Genomic DNA, 26,865 nt, shown 5'->3' with positions numbered 1-26,865 from the left:
GGGAGAGAATTCAAAAACACAATGGAACTTTGTTGTTTTTAAGCTGTAAAGTTCCATCAAGAATAAGCTATTATAGAAGGGCCTGACTGGCTCAGTTGGTGGAGCATATGACTCTTGATGTCAGGGTTGTGAGTTTGAGTTTTGGGTGTAGACATTACTTAAAATCAAACTCTTAAAAAAATAAGCTATTATTAATTATCAATATTGTTCTTCATGTTGATGGCATCTGGCTCACTATTAGCATGTTTAAAAGTGAAAAGGTGAAGAGGTGTTTTGTCTCCTCTGGTCTTCCTACTTCCTCAGTTTATTCAGATATACATTTGTGTTCCTTTTTAGTACAAAACAACATGGAAACAATAAGAATTGTGAGGTCACTCTATCACCCTTCCCCTTTTCAGAACTTATTTGACACCTTTCAGGGCATCTTGAATTGCATTGAAAAGCCATAAAAACAACTCTTATGTGCAAGAAAGGGACACTTCGGTCACTATAGTGTGCAATTCTATGGACAGGACATGTTTCTCAATCAGTATGGGAGGGGAGAACTTTCCTCGTGTGCAGGAGAATTAACTCTGAGTCTTTTGCTTCCAAAGAGCATACAACTTCCTTGAGACTGCTTTTCAAGTAGGAGAAGGCAAGCAACAAAGAGGGAAAGCAGGCCAAAGAAGTATTAGGTGAATACCGATCATCGCCCTCTCAGAGTTTTGTCTTTGGTATAGCTGGAAGATTGAGTGACAGCTCTGCCCACCTGGCCTTCTCTACTCAGCTCCACCAAGAAGAAGGGATCTGAACTGGAGGGGAAGATAAAAGTGTGGTGAGGGGTACTTTTGTCACTCCCACATCACAACTTTTGAGAAGAACCCTACTGTCCTAAGAGAAGGAAAAGACTTTAGAGACTAAGAGAGTGTAGAGGTAGAAGTCTAGAGTTTAAATAGCTCCCCCCAGGATGAGGAAGGGCAAAGGCTGCCAATTCCAGGAAGACTACACCCCAAGTCCCCTTTCAGCTCCTCTAGAAAGACCACACCTGGAGAAGGTTAGACTTGGTCCCCCAAAGTTGCCAGTCTCAGCAAGGTTCCCAGATGCGCATACCTTCCAGAAAATCAAATGGACCATCATCATATATATTTTGTGTCAAGCAGCAGTTAGAGTTTCAGTCTCCCTTTCTATAATTTCCATCAGTGCCACCATCAACCCAACTGCCAAACAAATACATAATCTAAGTAAAACCAGTATGTTTGCTACATAAGCCCAGTTTCAATTCAGGTCATCTGGTTCCTTCCATCTAGATCATACCCAATAAACCCTTCCTGAAGGGAAATTTTTGAGCTTCTCATGAATTATGTCAGCAGTGATAGACATAGACCAGATAGTCTTCCCCATATATTCTGGGACCTTTGTAACACCTGTGGATTTATTGTTCTACCACACAGTGAGATGGGGGGTGGGGGGGGCTTAGAGCCAGATTTAGCAATGATGATGATGATGATAAGCAACACAATGTGACATTTCTTACACTTAAAGGGAGTGGAGTAGAAAATAATCACATGTGATATAGTAATTGTTTAGCTTAAAATCTGTGTTTAGGCAACAAATATTTATGTCTGTCCTGTAGGTATTTCACTTTCTCCATGAATATTTAGTGAATTTCTTTTAAAACCATAGAGCTCCTACTTCACTTGTGTCTAAGGATAGGAAGACACTTTTTGCACAGAATTAGGGAAGTCCTTGAAAGGAGAGCAGTGTAATGGTAAAAGGTCAAACATAATGGGGACATGAAGCATCAAGGAGAGAGAATTCCAAGGGGAAGAAGTTCCACCTGGAAATTCTTCTTCCAGAGAGCTCCTCTGCTGTAATTCTATAAAGTTATGTGTTCTCTTTTCCTAACAGGAGCCCATGCATTATATTAAGAAATTAGTAGGAATTGTTTTATAGGTACCTTAAAGAAACACTCACAAAACTACCAAGACAGGTATAAGAAAGAATGGCCTTGTGCACTGGAAATCATTAAAGCAAAGGTTGAAAACCAGAAAGCTGTGGGTTACCTGAGGCCCAAAGAGTTTTTTCAAATATTCACAAAATGTTTATGGAAAATTTCAGGTAGGTGCCAACAAGTAGAAATCAGAAAGCTCACATAAAAATCTGAGATTTTCAAGTTTTCTTTAAAAACTGGACAACACTGGGCCCCTTCATGTTCACCCTACAAAAATCAGCTGGACTAGGAAACTGCTAAACTCTTTCAACACCCCTAGCTCACCACAGTCCAGCACCTTCAGTCCCTGTGGCACTGTCTGGTCCACTTCATTTATCTTGTGAACCTAATAACACCTGAAGGCATCTGAACTGGTGATCTCAGCTCCAATAGAGAAATAAGAAATGGTCATTAAATACATGGCGATCAGGAAAGAGGCATGGCCTGGCATTTCAAGACGAGCAAAGACTTTGATGTTCACAGTCCTATTTTCATTTTGAAAAAAAAAATTTTTTTTAATGTTTATCTTTGAGATAGAAAGTGACAGAGTGTGAGCAGGCAAGAGGTAGAGAGAGAGGGAGACACAGAATCCAAAGCAGGCTCCAGGCTCCAGGCTCTGAGCTGTCAGCACAGAACCCAACGAGGGGCTCAAACTCATGAATTGCAAGATCATGACCTGAGCCAAAGTCAGAAATTTAACCGACTGAGCCACCCAGGCACCCTGAACTTTTTCCATTTTGTATGCTAAATATAACAAATGAAGCAGGCCTTATATCAGTTTACTTCTTTTTGCCTTTTCTTTGCACTAAATTATCATATAATATTTATTTCTTCTCAGTTATTAATTCCAAAGAGGTACGTAGTGTATTTTTTTTTTTAATGTTTATTTATTTTTGACAGAGAGAGAGAGAGACAGACCATGAGCAGGGGAGGGGCAGAGAGAGAGGGAGACACAGAATCCGAAGCAGGCTTCAGGCTCTGAGCTGTCAGCACAGAGCCTGATGCGGGGCTCGAACTCACAGACCGTGAGATCATGACCTGAGCGGAAGTCGGAGGCTCAACCGATTGAGCCACCCAGGTGCCCCAAAGAGCTACTTAGTGTATATAGTGACTAGAAAAGCCATTTCAGACCTACCTCTCCAGGTTTTAATAGGGTGCTTTTTAATAAACAAAATCTCAGTTTCCTCACTCATAATATGAATGTGTTCAACTAGAATTACCATTAAGATAATTTTTAGTTGGCCTCTCCCCATCTATACCAGGTCTTCTTATCTAGAATCTACTCAGCCCTATAGAGGGATTCAAGTTCCACTGACTCCAGACTTCTTTGAATTTTTGAGCTGATCACCACCACCACCACCCAAATTAGCATTTACTAATTCTCAATTGCTTTGCTTTGAGTGCATTGGTCCATTTGCCAGATTTAGAGACAAAATTCCTTTAAATAAAAGACTATGCAGTTCAATTTTTAAATCCTCGACAGCATTTTACACTTAATTGGCCTTCAATAATTATTTGCTAATTATATACTCTGAATGATACAGAAAATATCTATAAACTGGAAAACTTCCCAAAGAGCAACTTTTATCAGAATCCCCTCCCCCAAACCAATTACCCTTATCAGCTTGCCCATCTGATTCAGGTAAGCATAATGGTACTACCCAATGAAGAGACACAGTACTAGATTACTGTATTACTTTGTACATGGTTATCGCTTCCTTCCTTATTTGAAAAGCTCAAAAGGGGAAAAATATAAACAAACAATAATTCACTAATAATAAGTAATAACATATTCCTAATATCTTAATAATATTACACAGTGAAATATTATGTTACCTACTAAATCGGGTATGAGAAAAATATTCCTACTGCAACAGAGGAAAAAAAAATCAGTTACTGGTAAGGTGCTGCAGGTCAGACATTTGAAAACTACAGTGAAAATCACCCTTGATCTTCCACCACCTTCTGTGTGTCATCAGAAGTCCTGAGTAACAAGAGGCCAAGATGACATGTGGGCAGGGATTTACCCACTTTCACCAGAAAAGTATTGAGACACAGGTTCTCCTTGTTCTGGTCAAATCTCTCCCCCTCATTCCCCACCCCCCCCCCCCAGATAATTAAGGTTTTAGATTTAGATATGTGGTCAGTCCTTCCCTATTAAAGTAAAGTAAACATAAGAAAAGAATAATTCAAATACGAAATTATTTTCAGTGATTGCCTTAATTTCTCTATTCAATGAATTTAAGATAATTTACACTTTAGTAAACTGAATTAATAAATGTTAATCATGTCTTAACAGCTAGCAAATTCTAGTGGGTTGAAATTAAGTCAATTTTAAAAATGCTCTCCTGTGATGTAACCAACAGTTAATACAGATGTTTCCACTTAACCTATACTCTGTGGAAGGAGAATTAGTTCTGTAATTCATTTTACATACATTCAATTCTTGAAGGTCTGAATCAAAAGGCAATGTACCTTTAGGCTGGGGAAGGGATTAATTCAGGTGGGGGGTGGGGGGGTGGGGGATGAATCATGAAAAACTCCCACTTGGATCTTTCAGGAAAATCACAGCCCTATCCAATTTAAAAGGGTGGAAAAACTGTTTAACTGCCTATCAATTTTTCTGGGGAATCCCTATAAAGCACAATAAGGTTTTACAATCTGATGGAAACAACAACCGTTATCAATTTTTTTAAAGTAAATTTTTTACACTGCCTTTTAACGGTTTGAATTCTTTCAATGGTTTGTTTTCATCTGGTGTTTCACATCACCGTGTTAATTCTTGCTCTCCGACAGGAAGCCTGTCAGTCTACCCAAACAGAGCCTGAAGAGGGCTCTGGATCAGGCTCTCTGCTTTAGCCACGCCTACACACGGAGCACCGCGAGGAACGGAAAAGTATGCCCAGCCTCCGCACACCCTCACACCACCAGCTCCTCTACTTAACCTCCAATTGTTTAAGCCCTAGCTAGGTTTTCCCACATCCCTGTGGAATAAAATGGGCAGAGTTCAAACAAAGCCGAAAAATGACAGCTGTAGATGTATCTTTTAATTTAGGTCAAGCCCAGGTCTAATTTAAATGGTCCTTTGAAAGGAGATACTCCAAATTCCATAAAAAGGCACAACCCTGTCCCTATGGCGACTTCCAGAGATACGGTATATGTTCCTCTGGGATAAGAACCCAGCATAAACTGGGAAAGAACTAGAAGTTCAATTTTCTATAGTATTGTGCCCACCACACCAAAGACACTTAAGTCTTTAGGCATGGTGTTGTAATTAAGGTGCTACATATATTCTAGCACAACTCCTAAAGCCTAAGGTCGATTCACTAATTTCAAGTTTAGGGTGAAATGAAGAAGGGCGTTCTCCTCAATTCCATCTGCTCAACGGCACTAAACTGAGTTTTCAGAAGATGCTTTCCAGTGACCCCGCCTACTTTGTTCTCCCTCACAGGCACACACCCAGCTCCACAAGTTTCCGCAACCGTCGGGGGACGAAGTCCTTACTTGGCCACACATTTGGGGTGGGGGTCTTCCTCTTCAAGGACCACTCGGGGAGGAAGAGATTCCCCTACTCCCCCGACTCTCCACTACCACCTCCTAAGGGGCGGGGCTCCGACTCTAGGTTACCAGGCCAGGCAAAGTGAATACCCAATTAACAAGGGATCCCCGAAGGCAGCCTGACCAATAGCGGCCGGCGAGCCAAGAGGTCCAAATGTGACGTCACATGTGATTAAATTGGCGCGTCACCTTGACGTCAGCCGCTCACCTCGGACGTCCCGTCCCGGGAGCAAAACTCCAGCGACTTTGGGCCCCGCCCCCGTGAGAGTGGAGGACGGCCAATGAAGGCGGTTCTGTGAGGAAACAAGGCCAATGAGACGAGCCCGGGGCGGGGCGCGGGCCGGAGGGTGGGGCGGGTGGCGGCGGTGGCAGCCGGAGGTCTGGCTGCGCGCAGTATATGACAGTACGTCAGCAGCGGGATGGCCGTAGCTGTGGCGGCGGCTGCAGAAGCCCTAGCAGCCGCGGCCGCAGTGGAGGCTAGAGCCCGAGCGGCGTCGGCGTCCGCACCCCTGGGAGTTTAAGATGGCGGCAGGGGGGGCGGCGGGCCTGCGGGAGGAGCAGCGTTATGGGCTGTCGTGCGGACGGCTGGGACAAGACAACATCACCGTACTGCATGTGAAGCTCACCGAGACGGCGATCCGGGCGCTCGAGACCTACCAGAGCCACAAGGTGAGCGGGTCGGCCGGCCAACCGGCAGGGCTGAGGAAGCGAGAGGGCGCCCGTCGCCTCCCGGTGGCGCCACCCTGGGCTCCGAGCAACCGGCGCGGGGCCGCGGAGCAGTGGCTCGCCTCAGCTGCCGTCAGCGTCCGCGGCGGCAGGCTGGGCAGGGCCGGGTAGGGTCGCTGACGCCGCCGTCCCGGGTCGGCCGAGAGCCGGAGCGTTGGGAGACGGGCAGGCGGGCGGCCCCTGGCGGCAGGGCCGAGGCAGCCGCAGCCTCGGCTCGGCTGCGCGGCTGCTGCGGGACTTTCCGACGGCGCTCGCGGGTTTCCTGGCGTTTTCTGTCCCATTGAGGAAGGGAAGCACCAAAGAGACAAGGGAGATGACTACGCTGTCTGTGGCGGGGGAGGGGGAGCGGGTGCGGCGTACCAGTAACGAACTCCGAAGTGCGGAGGGCATAAGCCGTCAGCGTTTGGGTGTTAACACAAAAACACCGCGGATCCGCAGAGACTCGGACACAGCAGCTCCGCATATGGAGATGGGACACACCTTGTACTCGCAAGGACTTGAGGACACAAACACACCCTGAGGGAGGGGGCACACCACGTAGTCCCAAAGGACGGGACACGACACCCCGCCTACGGGGGGTAAAGGGAAGTCACACCTTGCACTCCCAGGAACTCGGGGACACGGGCGCTTCACCTTCCCAAAGAGGGACCAACGCCGTGTACGAGGGAGCCACACACACACAGCGCTCACCCAGGAACAAGACAAAGGTTCGCGGAGGCTCTTCGTACCCAAAAGACACGCTGGTGTCGGGTTGACTCCCGGCGATAGGAAAGTGGATCGAGGGTGAGGGAAAGGTACATTGTACCCTGGGCAGAGACCCCTGTCTCGCTCCCCACACCGCGTTGGGTAGAGATACCCGTTTACACACGGAACTCGAGTACAGCTAAGGTTCACGTAGACGCACACACACCGCAATTGGGGAGTACAAACCAGAAACGCGTTTTCTTGTTAGGGCGGAGGGAGAAAAGTGGGAGAGAGACACGGAATAGACGTGCCACAACCCAGGGTGCATAGGGAAGCCGTTTATGGGCATGCAGTACTGTGTGTGGAAGTATAAAAGGAAGGATATACGATATGAGAGATGGATAACATTTAGTCTGAGGGGAGGGACAATCGGAGGGAAATGTAACCCACAGGGCATACTGACAAATAGCCCACTTCATACCAAGGAAACCTGCTTCAGTTAACTGAAACAGGCACAGAGGGCCAGAGGGACACCCGGACGCATACAGTTATTCAGATAAAAGTGGAGAACAGAATTAACATCTGTTGAGCTCCCACTAAATACATAGAAGGAATACACAGAAGGAATTTGGAAAGCAGAGCTTTTGGAAGCAGAACTGCAAGGGAGGTGTGAACCCTGTGGTTCAGTGGGAGCTTGTGAAGCTGGGCAAGGGGACACTCATCTTCAGAGAAGCCCCCTACACATGGGTGCATGCAGGGGGAAGCACACAGTTGTGAACAGCTTGGGAAGTACATGAACTCTTGGTAGTATAGGTGTGAACAGTAGAGACTCACAGAGGTGAGCTTGCTCAGGAAGGCACTGACAGAACTGAGTGGTTACATGGATGTACACTTCAGGGCCCATGTGTTATCCACCAGAGAAGTGTACGGTGAAAAACACTCAGACTGAGGAGGGGAGGGAAGGGTGCATGTAGGAGGGGGGGGGTGGGGGGGTACCTTTCTACACACTGTGAAATCCTAGGGAAAAAGAGTCTCATTTGTGGCTGGGAAGATAGTTGCAGCCCGTAATAGGAATGCAAGGAGATATAAGAAATACAAAACTGCATATGTCAATAACTGCTTCCAGACTGGTATACCTGTAAGGAAAGACCACCAACTAGCATGGAGTAGGAGGCCCATATGGGGGGAAGCCAGATAGGCAAGCAGAGGGACAGAGGCAGACAATGGAGAGAAACTCAGCCCTGCAAGATGGAGAGATAAGCTTGCCAGTTCCAAAGGGAGGGCGTGGGAAGGAACGGCACAGGGAAGAAGGTAGGTCAGGGGTGTAAAGAGAAAAACACATAGGCTGAAGAGGAAGAAGCCAGCAGGAGAAGGCCAACTTCCAGTCAAAAAAAAAGACTGACACATAGAGGGTAGGGAGATTCATCTATGAGGACAGTAGGCCACCATCCACCTTGGGGGAACAATAGGGAAATTGTACAGTTGATTACAGCAAGATTGACAGACTCTGTACACTTGGTAGGGAAGAGGTGGATGAGGAGAGCGACACCGGGAAAGGATGGTGCTCAGCAATGTGAGGTGCCAGAGGCTTCCAGTGTTCAATGATCTGCATGACTGCTGGGGCCCAGGAAGGGAGTGTTTTTTCTACCTTCATTTCTGCCTCGTACACCTTAGTGTTTACATGCATGGGATTAAGGTTGGAGTCCTTTGACTCCAGAAACCCTCACATTTATATACCAGTGTCTTCCAAGAAACAGGAAATCAAAAATTCTCTCGGGACCCACCACTTAGTTCTTGATTTTTTTTTTCTTTTTACTTTTTATAGTCAAAGGTATGGAAGTCAATTACTTTTTCTGCTGCTAACTACTTCAATTGCCATTTACTATTGCTCTCTTTTTTCCATCTCTGTGCATGCAGATTAATGGGTCTGATCAATATGTACAGGAGGAGAGAAGGGAGACGGAGAACACTTTTTCAAGTCCTTCTGCCTTTCTGAGGTTAGAGCCAGGCAGATTGAGTTAGTCCTGGTAATCCTTTTCTCCTGAAGGGCTGGTGGTGGAAGCAGTGGCATGCAAGGAGAGGGGGAAGAAATAAACTGACTTGGCCTTTGCAATTGGACACTGCCTTGTTTCTGACTTAACCAGCTTAACCAGTGAGTCCGAGGCCTCACTGTCATTTCAGCTACAAATACTTTGTAAGGGGCTTGGAAAAGCAGGAATCGGGGTAAGAATGTTAATCCCAGGTGGTTGAAAAGTGGGAAGAGACTGAAGATAAAGAAATGAGGGACCCTTCAGGTGACTACACTGTTGGTACTTACTGGAGGATCCTCTGGTGTGTTCAGCCAGGTCTCCTACAAATGTGTTCTCATGACCTTCCTCCACGCTAGGCCAGACCAGGGCTCCCCCATCAGGGAGTTGCTGGCAGTAGGCATCTGGCTGGACTTTTATCTAACAGTAGGAGGATAAATTACTTGGTCTTTATACCTTACATCCATATCAGAAGTGGGGCTCATGACTCGAAATTGTAGCAGCTGTTTCGAAATATGTTGACACTTGTTGGCTAAGTGGGAAGTTGTTTCTATGATCAAGCCAATTCCTTCTGGGGGGAAAATTGCTTTCATTTTCATATAAAACTGTGCCCACCATTTTTGTGCTCAGATAGGAGGATGCTCAGTGCTTGACAAGTGGCCTCCAAGTGGCTTTGGCCTGTGCAAGGTTATGACTATTAGTCCTCCTCTTCTAATGACTTTCCAAGAGGCAGAAATTTCAACAATTTCCTAAATTAAGCATCAGAAAGTTATTTTTATCCAAATTATTTTGCACACTAGATTTACTCTTATAAATTAAACCACTTGACCTAAGACTTCAGAGAAGTAAATTCATGGATTTTAGTAAACTATGATTTAAGCAGAATACAGAAGTTCTTTAGATATAATTGAATTGAATAAGTATACGAAATTGTTAGGGTGCGTGGAAACAATCTTCGATTGGGAACAATTCCTCACTGTTTCAAAAGACAATCAAATGTAATTGACTATCATTATTCAAGTTTTCTATTTTTAGAGAAATGAAAAATGCTAACTTGAGAATCTTTCAAAACAGGGACTGGAGTCAGGGAGAGAGACACTGAATCTAGCGATGGGAGTTTTAGTTGGAGTAAATATCTCCTAGAAGATGTTTTCCACTAAGTGTGAAACAGTTTCAAAATGATTGTTTATTTAAAAATGTTAAAAAGAAAGAAAATTTAGGCATACTAATACAGATATCTAGGATATATTGCAAAGGTACTTTTTTTTAACTGTAGATTGTTTTAAGTGAGAGGAAAGTTACTAAATAAAGTCACATATTACCACTTTATAATCATTCTAAATTGATGTTTCTGATTACATGGTTTGTGTAAGCACTACATATTTTAAGTGGATTATTGTAATTACATATTTCTCCAAAATGTATCCTAAAACTGCATTTAGAATTAAAATCCCAAATTTTAAATATATTTTAGCTAATTCAGTAATGTGTAGCTGTCCTATGCTGACATTTATAGTAACAAAAATCTTATCAAAATATTCTTATCAGATTCTGTCATTGCTGAGCCTGTCAGTTTATTTTTTTAAAATGTTTATTCAAAATTTCAAAGATGGTGGCTCAAATAATATCATCATGTTTACCTAACTATTACATAAAAAGTCTTGCATAGATGTTTTTGGGGGCAAGGGTTCTTCATGCTTTGTGCTTAAAGATAAGAAAGCAGAAGTGTTTGAGAAGGATTCTGTTAACACAGTCTCTTGTCAACTCTAATTATTGGCTTTAAAAGAATTTTCCTTCTTTGGTAAGTGTCTTCTAGGAAAATGATAGTGTTTTGAAAATGTGTACAAATACACTTACATTTAATTTTGCATGAGGAACTCAGTCTCTCTCAGTATTACCAGATATTATTATTGCCAGTCAAAGCATAAAGTCTAATTCAAATCTCCAAAGTTACTGTCCTTCACAATTGCTCCCTTTAGATCAAGCATTACTTGATCTTTTAAAATCACTAATTCTATAGGTCATGAGGTAGGTGATTTTCTCTCCTAGCCTATCTTTCTACCAGGTGAAAATTTTAGCATTTGATTCATTGTGATTTAAGGCAAAGAAAAAACTTATACCTTCTTCCTTATTCATTTTTCTTCCTGTCCTCAAACAGTTTTGAGTATGTGTGTATGTATTCAGTAATCTTCCTTATAAATATAGAAGATGCTGTTCTTAAAGCACTGCTCAAGCATCCAGAACTGCCAGCACAAACTGCCACTGCCATTGGACATGTTTATTAAATAAAACAAAGAGGTTTGCATTATCAGATTCCTCTTCTTGCACTTTTATGTGTAGCCAGATTTTAAAACGTTAATCTGGGCACCTGGGTGGCTCAGTAAATTAAGCGTCCGACTTCAGTTCAAGTCATGATCTCACAGTTTCTGAGTTTCCAGTCCCTCATTGGGCTCTGACAGCTCACAGCTTGGAGCCTGCTTTACATTCTGTGTCTGCCTCTCTCCTTGCCCCTCCCCTACTCACACTCTTGTCTCTCAAAAAAAAAAAAAAAAAAAGAAGAAGAAGAAAAAGAAAACATTAAAAAAAAAAAAGTTAAGGGCTGGGTGGCTCAGTTGGCTAAGCTTCCAACTTCTGCTCAGGTCAGGATCTCACAGTTCGTGAGTTTGAGCTGGCATCTGGCTCTGTGCTGATAGCTCAGAGACTGGAGCCTGATTTGGAGTCTGTCTCCCTCTCTGTACTTCCCCCCCACCCCACCCCCAAGCGCGCGCATGCGCGCTCGCTCTCTCTCAAAAAAACATTAAAAAGAAAAAAAGATTTTAAAAAAAAGTTAATCTTACTTTTAACTTAGACCCATCTTCAGGATAAACTTAATTCTAAAGTGCTTTTTATCCAGTAAAGTCAAATTTGTACCTCATGTTCCGGTGTTTAAAACATTTATTCAAATGATCAGGTACTCAGTGCAAAGAAGGGTGCTCTTCCCTGTGGAAAGCAGTAGCCAGATTGCCTAAAATGATAGACAGGGAACTTTGGCACCAGAATTGGGAGGAGAAAGAAAGAACATATGTGAAGGATTGGAACATGTTCAAGAAAAGAGTTTAAAAGGAAAGGGGTGTAGAATTCTTGGAATGATTTACAGGAAAGCTTATGGAAGACAATCACCAGATCCAGCCTTTCCATTTGTTCCATTTACACTTCTAAAAAAACTATGAAAGCTATGCTCATACTGCTTACTAGGTAATTTGTGATTAAATCAGGAAAATTAGAATTTCAGCCTAACCAATGCTAGGTCATTTTTAACAATTTGCAGTGACCACAGAGAGGCTCAGGAGCCTGGCACTGGTGTCCAGTCAATGTATTTGCCCACTTGGGCCAAATGTATTTAGAGTATTTGAGAAGATGTTCCTAAAATGTGATAATATGGGCATTTCTGCATTTAAAATCAACTAAGTTTTAGAATAAAGAAAACAGTGTGTATATAACCCCACATTTGACTCTCTTGCTTACCTCAGATCCATGCTACATTTTCCATGACTTAATGCAAAAATGTAGAAAAGCAGGTCTGGAGTACAATACAGTAAATTAATGGCTGTATCTCCACAGCCAAGTTGAAGCTGAAAAAAAAAAAAGATATAACTCAGGTCAAATTTACCAAGGAGAATTGCTCTTTCTTTTCTTTTGCTCCCTCCCTTCCTTCCAATTTATCTACCCAGGAAAAACTGGTTTAAGAGCCTCCACAATACTTTGCCAGCAAAGGCCAAACTAGCATTTCCATGGCTGGCAGTTTAATATAGGACATAAAAAGAGAGAATCTTATTAATTAGGCTATATGCTCCTTAAAGATTCATGAGTCCTATTAAGCACCTTGAATTGAACTCTACAGTCAGAGCATTTGACTACCAGTTATATAGTAACCAGGTTGTTAGACAAATGGCCTAAGTTTTTCTTATTGATGATCTTACATATTATTGGTCTAAAAAACATCCTCAGGTCTTAAAGGATTTTAGCAAGGCAGGGACTAGATGGGGGACCATATCTCCAGCAGAGGGAATGACACAGGCAAAGAAAGGACAGCAGTAGAAAAGCTAGGGTAGGGTGTGAGAGTCCCAAGGAATACTGTGTTCCACTTAACCCGAAGTTAATATAGGAGAGAAATATAGTTGGATTTAAGAGAGGAAAGGGAGATTGGAGCAGGTTAAATTTTATTCTGTCAACACTAACGAGACACTGAGTAGAAATCTAAAGTGTTTTGAAGGTGTGTTTTAGGATTATTCTGTCCTCAGTGTTACATGATGAATATAAAATGAATCCGGAAGGAAATAGACAAATTAGGAGGAATTATGTGGTCCAGGTGAGAGATGATTGGAGTCTAAAGTAGGATGCTTGTGGGAGACATTAGAGATGAATTGAATCTATAGACTTTTAACATATTTTAAAGAAATAGGATTGAATTGAGATTTCTAGCCATCATCACCAGAGGTATTCTTAGTAGAAAAAGGAGAAATCAGAAGCAGTTGGGAGAGTGGGTTGGGCACAGGGGCCATAAATATGATGAGTACCATTTTAGTGAACATTCATTCAGTCTCTTGTTTGTTGACCAAGAGACTTAGATTTGATTAGGTGTTTTATATTTGAGAAGTATATTTGGGGGTTTGAGGCTAGACTAGAACAATGCCATATTGTTTATATGTCTCCTATAAACTCTGACATTTGGATGGAAATTTGGATGACAATGGGATTGGTGATATTCGGGAGGAAGGTGAAAGTATTAATTGGAAGAAATTTTGGTTTTGAGAAGGGATTTTTTGTTTATAATTTTGTATTTATATTTTGTTTGCATTTCCTTTATTTAATAACCTTCTCTATTAATTGCACTTAGACAATCATCAAGCACAGATAATATGAAAATAGAATTTGATTATAACCTGAAGATCAGACCTTCTCTGGTTTCTGTCCTTAGTGATTATTGAAACATTAAGAAACTGTGTATAAAGTACTGGATTTACTTTTCAATCATCATTTTGAAATGATTCTGAAGGCCTTGAGTCAGTGTCTTCACTTCTTCCAGATTGTCTCCATTTCTGTTTTGGTGCTTTGATGCTCTTCTTTTTTGTTGTTGTTGTCATTGTGGAAAAACAAAACAAAAAATAATCCTTACTACATAAAGCTTTCCTTATACCTATACATTGTAATGGATTAGGTATGGGTGCTTAGTTCATGGTTCATGGAGGTAATCTTGTCTAGAGGACTTTTCCCCTCAACAGTGAGCTTATTCAAAGGTGAAGCCAGGCTTAAACTTTTGATAAGATTCACTGAGATACTTCAGGATCTAGATAGGCTTATCTGGAAAGTTAAGTGTTAACATATTTAAAAAAACTTTTTTAATGTTTATTTTTGTTTGTGAGAGAGAGAGATACAGAGTACAAGCAGGGGAGGGGCAGAGAGAGGGAGACACCGAATCCAAAGCAGGCTCCAGGCTCTGAGCTGTCAGCACAGAGCCGCACTTGGGGCTCGAACTCACAAACCATGAGATCATGACTTGAGCCAAAGTCGGAAGCTCAACCCACTGAGCCACCCAGGCACCCCCAAGTGTTAGCCTATTTTAAAATAACTTGTACTTAGTATCATTGTTTTTGGTTTCCATTATCAGAAACCATGATGTCTCAGAGAAACAGAAAATACATCCATATAGTAGAAACTTAGTTGAGTGTCTTAAGTTTTTTTTAATAAAAGATTAAGAGATAGGAGTCCGAATTATAATTACCAAATTTTTTTTATTCATTTAGCAAACACTTTAAATTTTAAGACATGTGCCAGGCACACAACTACACAGTGAGGATATAAAGCCAATTAAGTCCTTGATGGTCCTTGCCTTCAAGAAAGTGCTTGTGCTTTAGTAGAAACAGACAGACATGTGAAAAAATAACTGCAATAAAGTCTGTGTTTAAGGGGACACCTAAAGAGAGAAGGATGATGTTTAAGGATGTATCTGAAAAGCAGTGTCTGCTCCTTTACCTCCCATCACTTTGGGTTGTCTCCACCACACCTGTAAGATTACACCTGACTAGGTCCCTTGTTGCTCAGATCAGTGGACATCTCTGTTCTTCCCTTACCTGACCTCAGCAGCTTTCCATCCTGTTAACCACTCCTTCCTGTTATGAAACTGATTTACCGCCCTGCCCATTCTTAGTCTCAGCTGGCCATCCCCTGTTTGACTGGTCTTTGAATGTTGGAGATCCCAGCTTCCTCCTCTTTATCTATTCATTCCCTATAGGTGACCTCATCTAGTCCTATAGATTTAAATGCCATCCATATGTTAATGACTTCCAAATATTTATCTCCAGCTCTGACCTTCCTCCAACTCCAGGCACTTACTTCCAACACCTCATCTCCTTATCAAAGTTTAAGAGACATCTCAAATTTAACAAATCCAAACACAGTTCTTGCTTTCACTCCTCAAACCTACATCTTCAGAAGTGTTCCCCATGTCAGTAAGTGGCAGCACCTGTCACCAGTTACCTAGTAATCAACTAATCCTTGATTTCTCTTCTCATTTCTGGGCTTATTTGATTCATCAACAAGTCCTATAAATGTCCAAACTTTCAAAATTTAACCCCATCCTTCACCACTACTCTAGTCTCAGCCACCGTGCTCTCTTAGGACCAATACCATGGACTTCCAACCAGCCCCCAAGTATCCATTCTTACCCCCATAGTCCATCCTACACACAACAGCCAGAGTGATCTTTTTATTTTTTTTTAATTTTTTTTCAACGTTTTTTATTTATTTTTGGGACAGAGAGAGACAGAGCATGAACGGGGGAGGGGCAGAGAGAGAGGGAGACACTGAATCGGAAACAGGCTCCAGGCTCCGAGCCATCAGCCCAGAGCCTGACGCGGGGCTCGAACTCACGGACCGCGAGATCGTGACCTGGCTGAAGTCGGACGCTTAACCGACTGCGCCACTCAGGCGCCCCCAGGGTGATCTTTTTAGAACATTAAGTATGCGTGCACCTGGGTGGCTTGGTTAAGCATCCAACTCTTGATTCTCTTGATTTTGTCCCAGGTCATGATCTCATAGTTGTGAGATCCAGGCTCTGTGCTGGGGGTGGAGTGGAGCTTTCTGAAAATATTCCCTCTCTTCCTCTCTCTCTCCCTCTCTCTCCCGGCCCTCTTCCACTTACTCATCCTCTCAAAAAAAAAAACAAAAAACAAAAAAACAAAAAAAACAAAAAAACAAAAAAAACATTAAATATGAAAATGTAGTTTCCTGGTTTCAAGCCTTCTTAGGGCTCCCTTTGTTTTGGATGTTTTATTTGGATGTTTTGGATGGTTTATTTTATAAATTTCTAGTACTTTAAAAATAATCTCAGCCTTCCCTCCCAAGTTTATTTTATTGCTTCTGCTTAGACTTAATGTTCTAGAGATCATGATCCCAAGGAAGAAATCTTCAGTTGCATTTATAGTCAGATTTGACACGTAAGCTTTTTATATAATCACAAAGCCTACATCAGACTTTCTTGGAAAAAGATAATGGGATATTATGCTTCAAGTATTGGTGTTTTAAAGGCTGGTTACAGTAACTAACTTTTTAACTGGTTCTTCAGTTTAGATTTGCCTTCTATGTTTCTTTAATAACTGTTTGAAATAGTAAAATATAAGATACATATTTTTAATTTGGCCTGCACCAGATAACTACAGTTTTCCAGAAGCTATCTTTAAAAACAAGGACTGTGTTCACTAGTTTAGGTTTTGACCTCTTCTCATTACTGTTTTGACAATCCTTTTATATTTCATTCTTTTCAATGCTATAATGACCAGAAATAAATTATTCTTTATTGCACATGCACTTTAATCTTGTTCTTCCAGATCTGCAGAGAAGTTTCTCATATGTGTTAGGTTGGATTGACTCACCAAGCAAAATACTAGATTTTGTGAAGCCTGGTGACTCTTTTTTGGCATCTAATAAAATATTGGGGGCAAAGAAGGAGATAATGTTTATTTAAGGTAGCTTTGGATTATCAGTAAATTTTACATTCATGGTATCTTTCTAAACATTACCAGCTTTTGACAAGCGCTAACTATATTGGATTTCTTCAGGGTCAAGTGTTTGATTTCCTGCACTGTTTCCTGCTTTAACTACAGTTTTCTTTCTTCTTCTGTCCCTACGTAGATATATATATTTTTTTAATTACAGTGGTTAAAATATAATTATTAGAGTCTTTGGTTTCTCTGTAAGGTGATGTTTTAAAGAACAGAATAAAATGACTTTCTAAATAAAAAAAAAAAAACAAGTTCTTAAAATGGTGTAGTACCTCTTTTAGGAAAGAAAAATGATCTTTTATATAAATTGTATCCCAGGAAAAATCACAAATACATTTTCTTATTTACTTGCATAAGTGACAACAAATTCAAGTACTTGGTATTTTCCTTAAGTTGTAGTACAAAACTAAAAATCTATCAATGCTTATCAGTTATTATCAATTCTTAATTTTCTAACTTTTAGATTTTTCACATTTTATGTAACCATTGTTAAGAAGTGGCAAGAGAGGCTACTGTATAAAGTGGTAGGTAAGAGCACATTTCTTAAATTGAGACTGGCCAGTATTTGAGTCCCAGGCCACTCACTAGCTATGTAACCTTTGGTAATTCATAGGACTTAACTGAGAATTGGAAATAATAGTATCTACCCCACAAAAGTATTCTTAGAATTCCTGATGATGATAGTAAACATGATTATAGTGACTGACACATTTTAAGCACTCAATAAACAGTAACTAAGTAGCTATAAGCAATTCCACTTAAAATAATCACTTGACACCATTTCTAGAAAGTTTTCTGGTTTGGGCAAAGTTCCGAAATTACATTTGACTTTTGAATCTTTTTGCACTATCTTTATCATGACTTATAATGCACCTTAGGCACTCAGATAAATACCAAGTATTTAATAAATGTCTGTTGATTGCTAAAAAGTTGAAGTTAACTTTCAGTTAAGTCAGAGACCCACAATGGGTTCAGAAAGAAAGCTGGAGATGTTTCAAGTAGACATCTAACCCAGGGGAATAGAGTTAGGTCTCTATAATATGTTTCTTAGAGAAATCACTCTTTTCCAGGCCCAGAATGCTATTTGTTATGTTTGCATATTCACAAAACCAACAGTGGTTGATAGAGTAAAAGTAACCATAGATTTAGTTTGTCTATGTCAATAAGCAATATATAAAAAATGAAGAGATAGTTATAACAACTTTTATAGGGTAAAAAACTTTGTTTTATGCAACTCCAAAAAACCTTAGCTTTATTCCTTCTCTCCCACCCTCTAAGTATCATGTCAGAAATGAATATTATGCAGCAAATTAAGGTTCCTTAATAAAATTACTTAGGAAATTACATATTACTGTTATAGACCTGATATATTGTGAGGAATAGTTTCTGGATATAAATGGGCATAGATTTCTTTGGTCACAGAGAAGTTTTTGTTTCACTAGAATTGGCTTGTAATGGGCAGATGTCAAGAGTATAACCAAACTTCTGAGCATTTTAGTGTTGCCTACACTCTAGTCTATGCTTAAGAACGTCCTACATTTCCTATGAAGTACAGAAGATTAATTCAAAGGGCTGTAAAAACAGTGAAACAACTACGAGTTTAACAAAACCTTTTGACTACAAAACACCACCTTTATGAGATTGTTGAACCATTTGTCTAAAGGAGTTTCCCTAGCCAGTTTCAGTCTATGTTGTTTCTTGACTGGGTGAAGATACCAGATCACTTTCTTACTTATAGCTCAACCACTATTCAATTAAACTCTATAGAGTTACTTGATTTTCAAATGAGCTACTTGGTGTATATATCTAATAAAAGCTAAAAATCAAAAGTTGAAGCCCTTATTGAAACTCATTTGTAATGGGAATGTACTTAGTAAGTTAAACATTTATTTTAAAACATGCCTTATCACCTGTAATTGCTTTATCTTTTAAAACAGAATTGAGGTCATGTTTGTGCAGTTAAACTTAGGCTAAAGAACACTTAGAAAAACTAACATGCATGAGACTTTTACTTATAATGGTATTGAATTTTAGAATTTATTCCTGGTAGCTATCCCATTAACACAAGTGGTCAGATGTATACATAATAAGTGGTATAAAGTTCTAACTATCTCCTCTTGTTGCATTTTCAAAGTGTTCAAGAGCTAGTAACATCTGGTAACTTAGTAGCATCTTCTTGTCTAAAATCAGGATTAAAATCAATAATGCATTGGCCTTTCTTTTATGTATTTTTCTCCTCTGGGTTGTTGGATAATCTTAAATGAATTTTTCAGTAACTGTGACCTTAGTTTGTCCTGTTTGAATAAGCACCCATAACTATCCCATAGATGAGGGTTTTATTACTTTTTAAATGAAAAATGATAACATATTTATATATGTTCCTTTATTATACATGTTCCTTATGGCAAAAAAATATTATCGGTTTTTATTCAGAAACTGAAGTTTGGGGGTGCCTGAGTGGCTCAGTCAGTTGAGCGTCCGACTTCGGCTCAGGTCATGATCTCGCAGTTTGTGAGTTCCAGCCTCATGGTTGGGCTCTGTGCTGACAGCTCAGAGCCTGCTTCGGATTCTGTGTCTCCCTCTCTCTCTGCCCCTCCCCCTGCTCATGCTCTGTCTCTCCCTCAAAAATAAATAAACATTAAAAAAAAAAAAAGAAACTGAAGTTTGGAAATTTTAATGATTTTATGAAATTCATTTTCCTTGGAAACAAAATGCCAGAACTGAATGAGCATTTAAGAATTTTTAGATGTTCAGCACTGGAAGGTAACCTGTTAACAGAGACAAGAGAAGGAAGGGAAAGTGTTCTGTATTTAGGATTCAGAGGACTGGCTTTGAAGTGCAGCTTTGCTAATCACTAGGTTGGTGTCCATGGGTAATGCCCTTTACCTGTTAGAGACTCATTTATCTCCCTCTGAAATGGGTAACAATGATATTTTCTTACCACCCAGGGCTGATTTTAGGAGGCTCACTTGAGACAATGGTTATAAAAATTGCCCAACGCATTACAAAACTAAACGAAAGTTATCATTTCTGTTGAGGAATCATGCAAGACAGATACAGCTATACGTATGTCAGGAGGTTAGGTTCTAAATTCAAGTCCTGAAACAAAAACTGGTTAAAGTCAAAATTACTCTTGAAAGTTCCCAAATGGATGTAAAGTGTGATTGTATTGTCTATATAATCATGAATAGTAACCTGTAAAATATATCTGTATAGTAGTATACTGCTATAAAGTAGTATAAAAGGAACATGGCCAAAATGATTTTACAATAGATTTTTTTTTTAGTTGAGCATAATGTAAATACATATAAGTTAAATATGTGTTAGACTCCTCTGTATCATAACAACCAGGAGTAAAGCAGCCTATGAAAATAATACACCCCCCAATGTTTTGGAACCCTACTAGGCACAGGCATCTGGAAGAACAACAGCTTATGAGAGTTAGCTCAAAGTGGGCATATTTCAGAGTTAGCAAAATGGTGGCATCAGTGTTTGGTTTGAATGGGAAAGGTTTAACATTTTAAAATTTGAATCCTTTCTGAGATGGGCATTTATTCTCCCGGTACTTGCCACTCCTTGTTCCATGACATTGTCTCTTCCACATTTATCTGCCTTGGGTCCTTAAATACATTTGAGTCTTTGATTCCTGATTTATCCAAAGGAAGGCCTAGCTGAAACTTGAATGTTAAATACGTTATTACTATGGATTGACAAAACAGTGTTTGGGAAGGTATGCCATCTGGAAGGAAAGGAAGGAGGTAACAATAGAGGGGAAGAGGTGCCTGGCTGGCGTGCCCAGTGGAGCATGTGACTCTTGCTCTCCTGGTTGTAAGTTTGAGCCGCATGTTGGGTATAGAGATTACTTAAAAATAAAATCTTAAAAAAGAAAAAGAAAGAGAAAAGTGGCTGAGGCACAGTTGAGAGGAAGTGGAAGATGAAACTGGTTGGTCCTGTAGATGGAAAGGCTGTTTTCCAAGTGGAGGAGTTTGCTTTGCTTTGATAGAGCCCACTGAGAAGGAACCCACCGCAGCCTGTGTGCTATGCTGAGATGGTATCCCAGAGAGCTTCTGCTAGTTCTTTGAATGATGGGCAGCATTTGGAAGGAATTGAAGGAAGGCCTTTATCTAGGTGTTCAGTGGTAGGGACCTGAAACAGTCCAGGGGTTTTCAAAGCAGAGACTAAGAGCCTAATATGAGGGAATTTGGGGCTGACTGGCCAGAGATTCAGAGCCCTGAAGCCACTTTTGCTTCATTTTCCTTTGGTGCCTGATATTCAAGCTTTCAGCACATTTTATCATTCTTCCTTGGGAAAGTCTGCTCATTCCACCATCTCGTTTGCTGTGGATGAAGTCATACTAATTTAGGCCTTTATCACCAGAGTATTTCTAAATAAAGCATCCCCTGGAACTGATGTCTAATCTTTTTCCCTAGCCTCAATCCATCTCTCTCCCTCTTTCTTACACATGACGGAAAGAGCTGCTTTCCCTGAAACACTTCTTTCAGCAACTCACTTTGTTATTCCAAAAATTAGAAGCCCCTCCAATTGTTTATCTTGTCAAAGGCAAGACTTAAAGACCATCCCTGAGGGAGTAATAGAGGAGATTAGGGCAGGGTTATTTCACAGGGTGATAAACCTTTTGAAATCCTGAGATCTGAAATTTAAATTACTGTCCTATTTATTCTGTAGTGTATAGAAGCTAAAACTGAAGACAAATTTTGAGGTCAAGGAAAGATTAGGCAGGTCCAATTCTCATCCTTTGTATTGTATTTCAAGTGTGAAAGAACTCTGTATACACACAGAGACCTGCCCTTTGCTCACACAATATCCATTCCTATGTCCTTGCTTTTTGTTGAGGACACTCCCTTTCCTTGAATTTGTTTTTTTCAAAATTGCTACTAAGATTCATCTTTTCCATAAGCTCTTTGTCTTTTCTAGTATTTCTTCTAACCCATATTCTTTTCTCCTTTTTTGAGAATTTTTAGTAGTACTTAACCTAGTATTTAATCATTCTCTCACATGTTCCCCAACTAAATTGTGAACTCGGGAATGAAGGAATGGGCCCTCATACTCTTGAATCTCCCATAGCAGATGTGTGTGGAGCACAAGGTAGTAGAAGAAAAAGAGCCTGGCAAAATAGGATTGAGTCCTGGGTTCTGGTGCCAATTTAGTTATTAATGGGACGCAGGGCTGGTGGGGGATACGCCTTGACTGTATTATCTATGATTCAGAATTCTGTAATTCTAGCAGTGTATAATGGCCTAATAGAATATGGTTGGGGTGAGGGAAAAGAGACTAGAAATTAAATTTAACGTTACGAACCCAGAGAACCAAAAAGATAGAAGTACCCTTGCCAGAAAAGTAGGAAACCGGTGCCATTTTGGTTGAGGGAGGGCTAGGGAAGGGAAGTTAGTTTGCCAGTGTTGCTGTTATTAAGAGTTTCTAATGCAAAATGTTCCTGGGCAGTGATAAGTACTAGGCTGTGGAGAGAAGAGAATTGAGGAATAGAGATTCAAACAGGTGAGGTGAGCCTCCAGGAGGGAGAGTGGATCCAGAAAGCGGAAAGCAAAGAGTACTGCTTTTGAAATGAAAGACATGATAAAAGAACCAGGAGGACTGGTGTCTCTAAGTGTAAGGAAGTTGTGATCTCCAAAAGAGAAGTGAGCGATTTGAAAATTGAGAGAAGTTAGCATTTGTTTGACCAAGAAGAACTGATGACATTGATAGAGAATTTCAAATTCCAGTGGTGAGCTGAAGACAGCTTCTGGGTTGCAAAGAGTCAAGGAGGAAATTAAAACTAGCCTCACATGAGTGCAGAAAAGCATTCTGGTAGGGAAACATACTGGTGACTTTGGATACAGGAAATCGTGCCTGAGACTACAGCAGATATTCACAATTACCGCATTTCTTCTAAATACACAACTCTATGATAAAATATTAAAGTTATGAGGAGGACAAAGCTCATAAAAAAATTGTTCTAGAAATTATATTCTCCTGGTGAAAACCTTGTGAGAAAACTGGTCATCTGTTTGACCCTCAAGTAGAAACTAACCTCTGGTAAATTGTGAGAACCTGGGAACCACAGTTCATTATCAAATACTTCAATTTTACATTTATAGCATCCTGTTAGAGTTTTATAAAGTTCTTCCAATTAGCTCTTCCCTCTCATTACCCCTTTTAGAAACATATTTAGAAACTAAGCAAGATACGTTTTTTTAATGTAACATTGAGTTAGTGTAGCCATCATTTTTTGCCAAATTGTGTCAGTCATTTAAAAAAACCTGATTACACTGCCAAAATATACCTGTGGTTGTGTGATTCAGAGAAATGTCAACAGAGTGTGTGGTATTGTTCATTAAGGCATTTTAATATGATGATATGTAAACTAAGTATATAATGAAAAGATACTTTCACAGACTATAGCACTGACCAGATACACAGATTTAAAGTTTAAACATTTAGTTCTGTGACACAAAAACCAAGGTTGACCTGTTTTTTTCTTATGTTTCTTTTAATAGAATTTAATTCCTTTTCGACCTTCAATTCAGTTCCAAGGGCTCCAAGGGGTGAGTACTCTTACTGATGTAGCAAGAAAATCTAATATTCTTCTCACATACTATTATATTGAAACTCTTAAAATTTGTTTTCATTTGTGCCTCTTAATATAAGATCACTCATATTTTGTGAACTTTATGACTAAATGTAAATTTCTGACACCTTTAATACACTTGAATTATATTTTCTTAATTTATTTAAAAAATAATTCAGAGACTTATTGAGAGTAGATTTTCCCCCCTAAATCATGAATAATAGGATTTTTTTTTTACCTTGTTTCGAAGTATAACACGAGTCAGTATTATGAGAAACATTTTGTTTGTTTGTTTGTTTGTTTCTTTTACCACAATTGACCAAACATAAGAGGAATTAATTTCAGGCAAGTTCTGATTACATGATTGTTATTATTAGTGAATTTTTGCTATCTGTAGACTTAATTTCTTGGATTATACATACTAAGAAACAAAATGTACAAAGAAATTTGAGTTTTTCCAGTACACAGAATAAGCAAAGTACTGTGTCTTTTTTTTTGTTGTTGCATTTAAAAGCATAATAAACTCCTAATAAAATATATCTATGAATTTTATGTTTATGTTGGATGATAAACTTTACAGGAGTGTTCAGTATTATTTTAAAATTATTACTATTAATGTTTAATAATAAAGACTCAATCATCCATTCACTTAAATTAATATGTGTTTCTGAATTTGTGTCTATATATTGACTATAGTATGGAGATTTGGAATATCTGTAAATGGATTTTAGAGCTATAGAAAAAAAGTGCAAGCTGAGGGAGAGAGATCGTATTCCTACATTTATAAATAGATTGTAGATCTATATTTGTGAATTTTTGTCACAAAATGCAAAAATTCAATGTAAATACAGTCTTTCTAAACTTTATAACTTGAAAACATTTTCAAGAGTCAAGAGATTAATTATATCATTCAATACCAGCTAAGAGTACTTCTAAGTAATGCTAACTTCAAGGAGGTGTTTGTGTGTGGACGTCAGAGCTTTGCTTCTACATGATAGCTTTACAATGAAGTCTTGTTTTTCTTTCTCTGCCTAGTAACTGAGTGTTCATGAATAGGATCCTAATTATTATTAGCATTCTTCTGAATTTTGTTTTATAGCTTCATAGGTGGTCTTTAGCACCTGCTGACTCTATTTTTGAGGTATTGGTTTTGGTTGTTTACTTAAGGCTTCTTAAGTTTTCTCACAAAATTTAATGGTATCGCTAATATCTGAAAGGGTGTTCCAGAGGCAGGCCTGAGTCTGTGAGCCCTGGAGGGATCCAAGTATTTTCAGATAAAAGGTTATCTGAGATGAGAGGGCAAGACCTGGGAGAAGAGAGTAACGTTTGAGCTGCTTTTCCCTCACTAGCAGCTGTTACCTTGTTTGGGATCAGCCTCTTCCCTTAATTCCTTGTTTTCCCAATCAGGACATGAAGTCCAGGGAAGTGCAAGACAAGAACATTTTCTTAGAAGGGAGGCATCAAGTTAGACTGAATAATGAGGAACCAACATGTGCAGCCTTCCAAACTCTTGATTCAGGCACATGCAGCTCTTGGCAGTCTTCGGAAGAATTTTTTTTTTTTCTGGCATCCCAGTTGCCCCCAAAAAGGCCCCAGGCACCATTGCAAAAGTGGCTGTTTTTATTTGAGAACTTGGACATCCTTTTCTGAATTCTCCTACCTGCCTCCCCCAAGCTTTCCTGTCTCATGTGTCTAGGCTTCAACAGTGTATCTTTGCTAGCTCCATTCTCTCTCCTTACTCCATTCCTTGCCTGGGTGTAGTTCACTGATAAAGATAACTTAGATGTAAATGACTGATAGGTTTAAATCTTAATGGTGTTTGAATTTTAACAAATAAGCTTTTTTAATCCAAATGAATGGCTATTGGATTAGGTCGGGTGTTGGTGCAGGAGGGTGTAGACTGAGAGCAATGGAATACTTGGCCCTACCTTGCTTACTTTGCTTTCTGTCTCCTCTACCCCTCCACCTCCACCCGTGGCCCTCTTTTTATTATTCTAACTAGGAACAAAATATATGGACTCAGCATTGTTTCTGAGCCTGCAGCTGCATTCCATCCACCCTTCCCCCCCCTTCTCTTTGCAGAGCTCTCACCAGCCTTTTGGGACTTAGTAAAAACAAAGAGTCATTACAGGGGAGAGAGTGGGTTGGCACAGCCTACAGGGAGTACGCAGAGCCACAAATGTGAGGGTCTTATGTACAGTGCTCCTCTGTTATTCTCGAGAGCCATGATAATTTAACATTGCCTGTGCTGATTGCTTTAAAAGCTCTGAAGAAGTATGCTTACAGTTTTCCTATGTGGGAAATATTTAGAACTTTTAAGAAGGCTTTAAGAAGGTTTAAATTTAGATTTCCCACAAAAGATAGTTTTTCATAATGAGAAATTTTAGTTATATTTTAATACAGTGTTTCAGAAACTTTGCAAGTTTTCCTAGAAAGGATTTGGCGAATCTAAGAAATTTATAGTCTTTTTACATCATATGTGATTGGAAATAGACATGAACTATCATGGTAGTGTCAAATGTATGCATATTTGAAACATAACTAAAGTACTGTTAAAACATCATTTCTAAAGTGAACATTTAGTGTTAAGAGTAATTCGTTTTCCTGATGCTAAGCACAGCATGGCTATTGCTGTTCCTAGTAACTAATTATAGGATTTTTCTTGCCTCAGTAATGTCTTTAGAAGGTCAGAATTTAGGTCTTGGCAGGTTAACTTTTAAGCATATTTATTTTTGTGCCTGAACAAGTTCTCTAGGGTTGAATTTTCCTCTAAATAAATGTAGCCTGGAACATTAAACAAACTATAGCAGTATGCTGTTAAGGAGTGAAAATGCTGAGAACCATTGACTACCTAGATTTTTATCACCGCAGTTGGCCTGCAGCTTTTATATCATAAAAAAATGTAAATTGTGTCTTTCACAATCCATCTCATCCCTTTCTCTTAGTGGAAGAGGGTGCTCAGTAAATTGAGTGGTCATTGAAGGCATTTTCTGGATTCAGAAAGATGAGGAAATATCTATGGGAGCAGTTGAGTATGATTTCTAAACTCATAAATATCAGGAGCTGAATAAATCAGCCAAAAATGCCTTGTGGATTCTGAAGGGTATGGATCAACCAATTATCCTCACAGTTCTGATGATACCTAGGAAACTCATAACTAAAGGTTTATTAGGATTATAAATTTCTATAGATTATTCTAATTGAACAGAAAAGGTAGCAGGAAAGATTCACATGGGCTATAGTAATAAGGTGTTTTAAGTTATAATGTTCAGAGAG

The 26,865-nt window shown here is 39.8% G+C and overlaps 1 protein-coding gene across 1 annotated transcript in view; it reads left to right on the top strand.

Annotated features, from left to right (window-relative positions):
- Positions 1–5,876: 5,876 nt before the first annotated feature.
- ELL2 (elongation factor for RNA polymerase II 2) overlaps positions 5,877–26,865 on the top strand; it is a 70,941-nt gene continuing 49,952 nt past the window's right edge. The window contains exons 1-2 of the mRNA XM_027037620.2: positions 5,877–6,196; positions 23,519–23,566. Coding sequence (XP_026893421.1) covers positions 6,050–6,196; positions 23,519–23,566 — 195 coding nt within the window. The 5' untranslated portion in view covers positions 5,877–6,049. The remainder of the gene's footprint in view (positions 6,197–23,518; positions 23,567–26,865) is intronic.

Source organism: Acinonyx jubatus, chromosome A1 (assembly GCF_027475565.1).
Source record: "Acinonyx jubatus isolate Ajub_Pintada_27869175 chromosome A1, VMU_Ajub_asm_v1.0, whole genome shotgun sequence".
In the NCBI taxonomy this organism is placed as follows: Eukaryota; Metazoa; Chordata; class Mammalia; order Carnivora; family Felidae; genus Acinonyx; species Acinonyx jubatus.
Note: the sequence above shows the minus strand (reverse complement) of the source record. Positions and strands in the feature narration are given on the sequence as shown.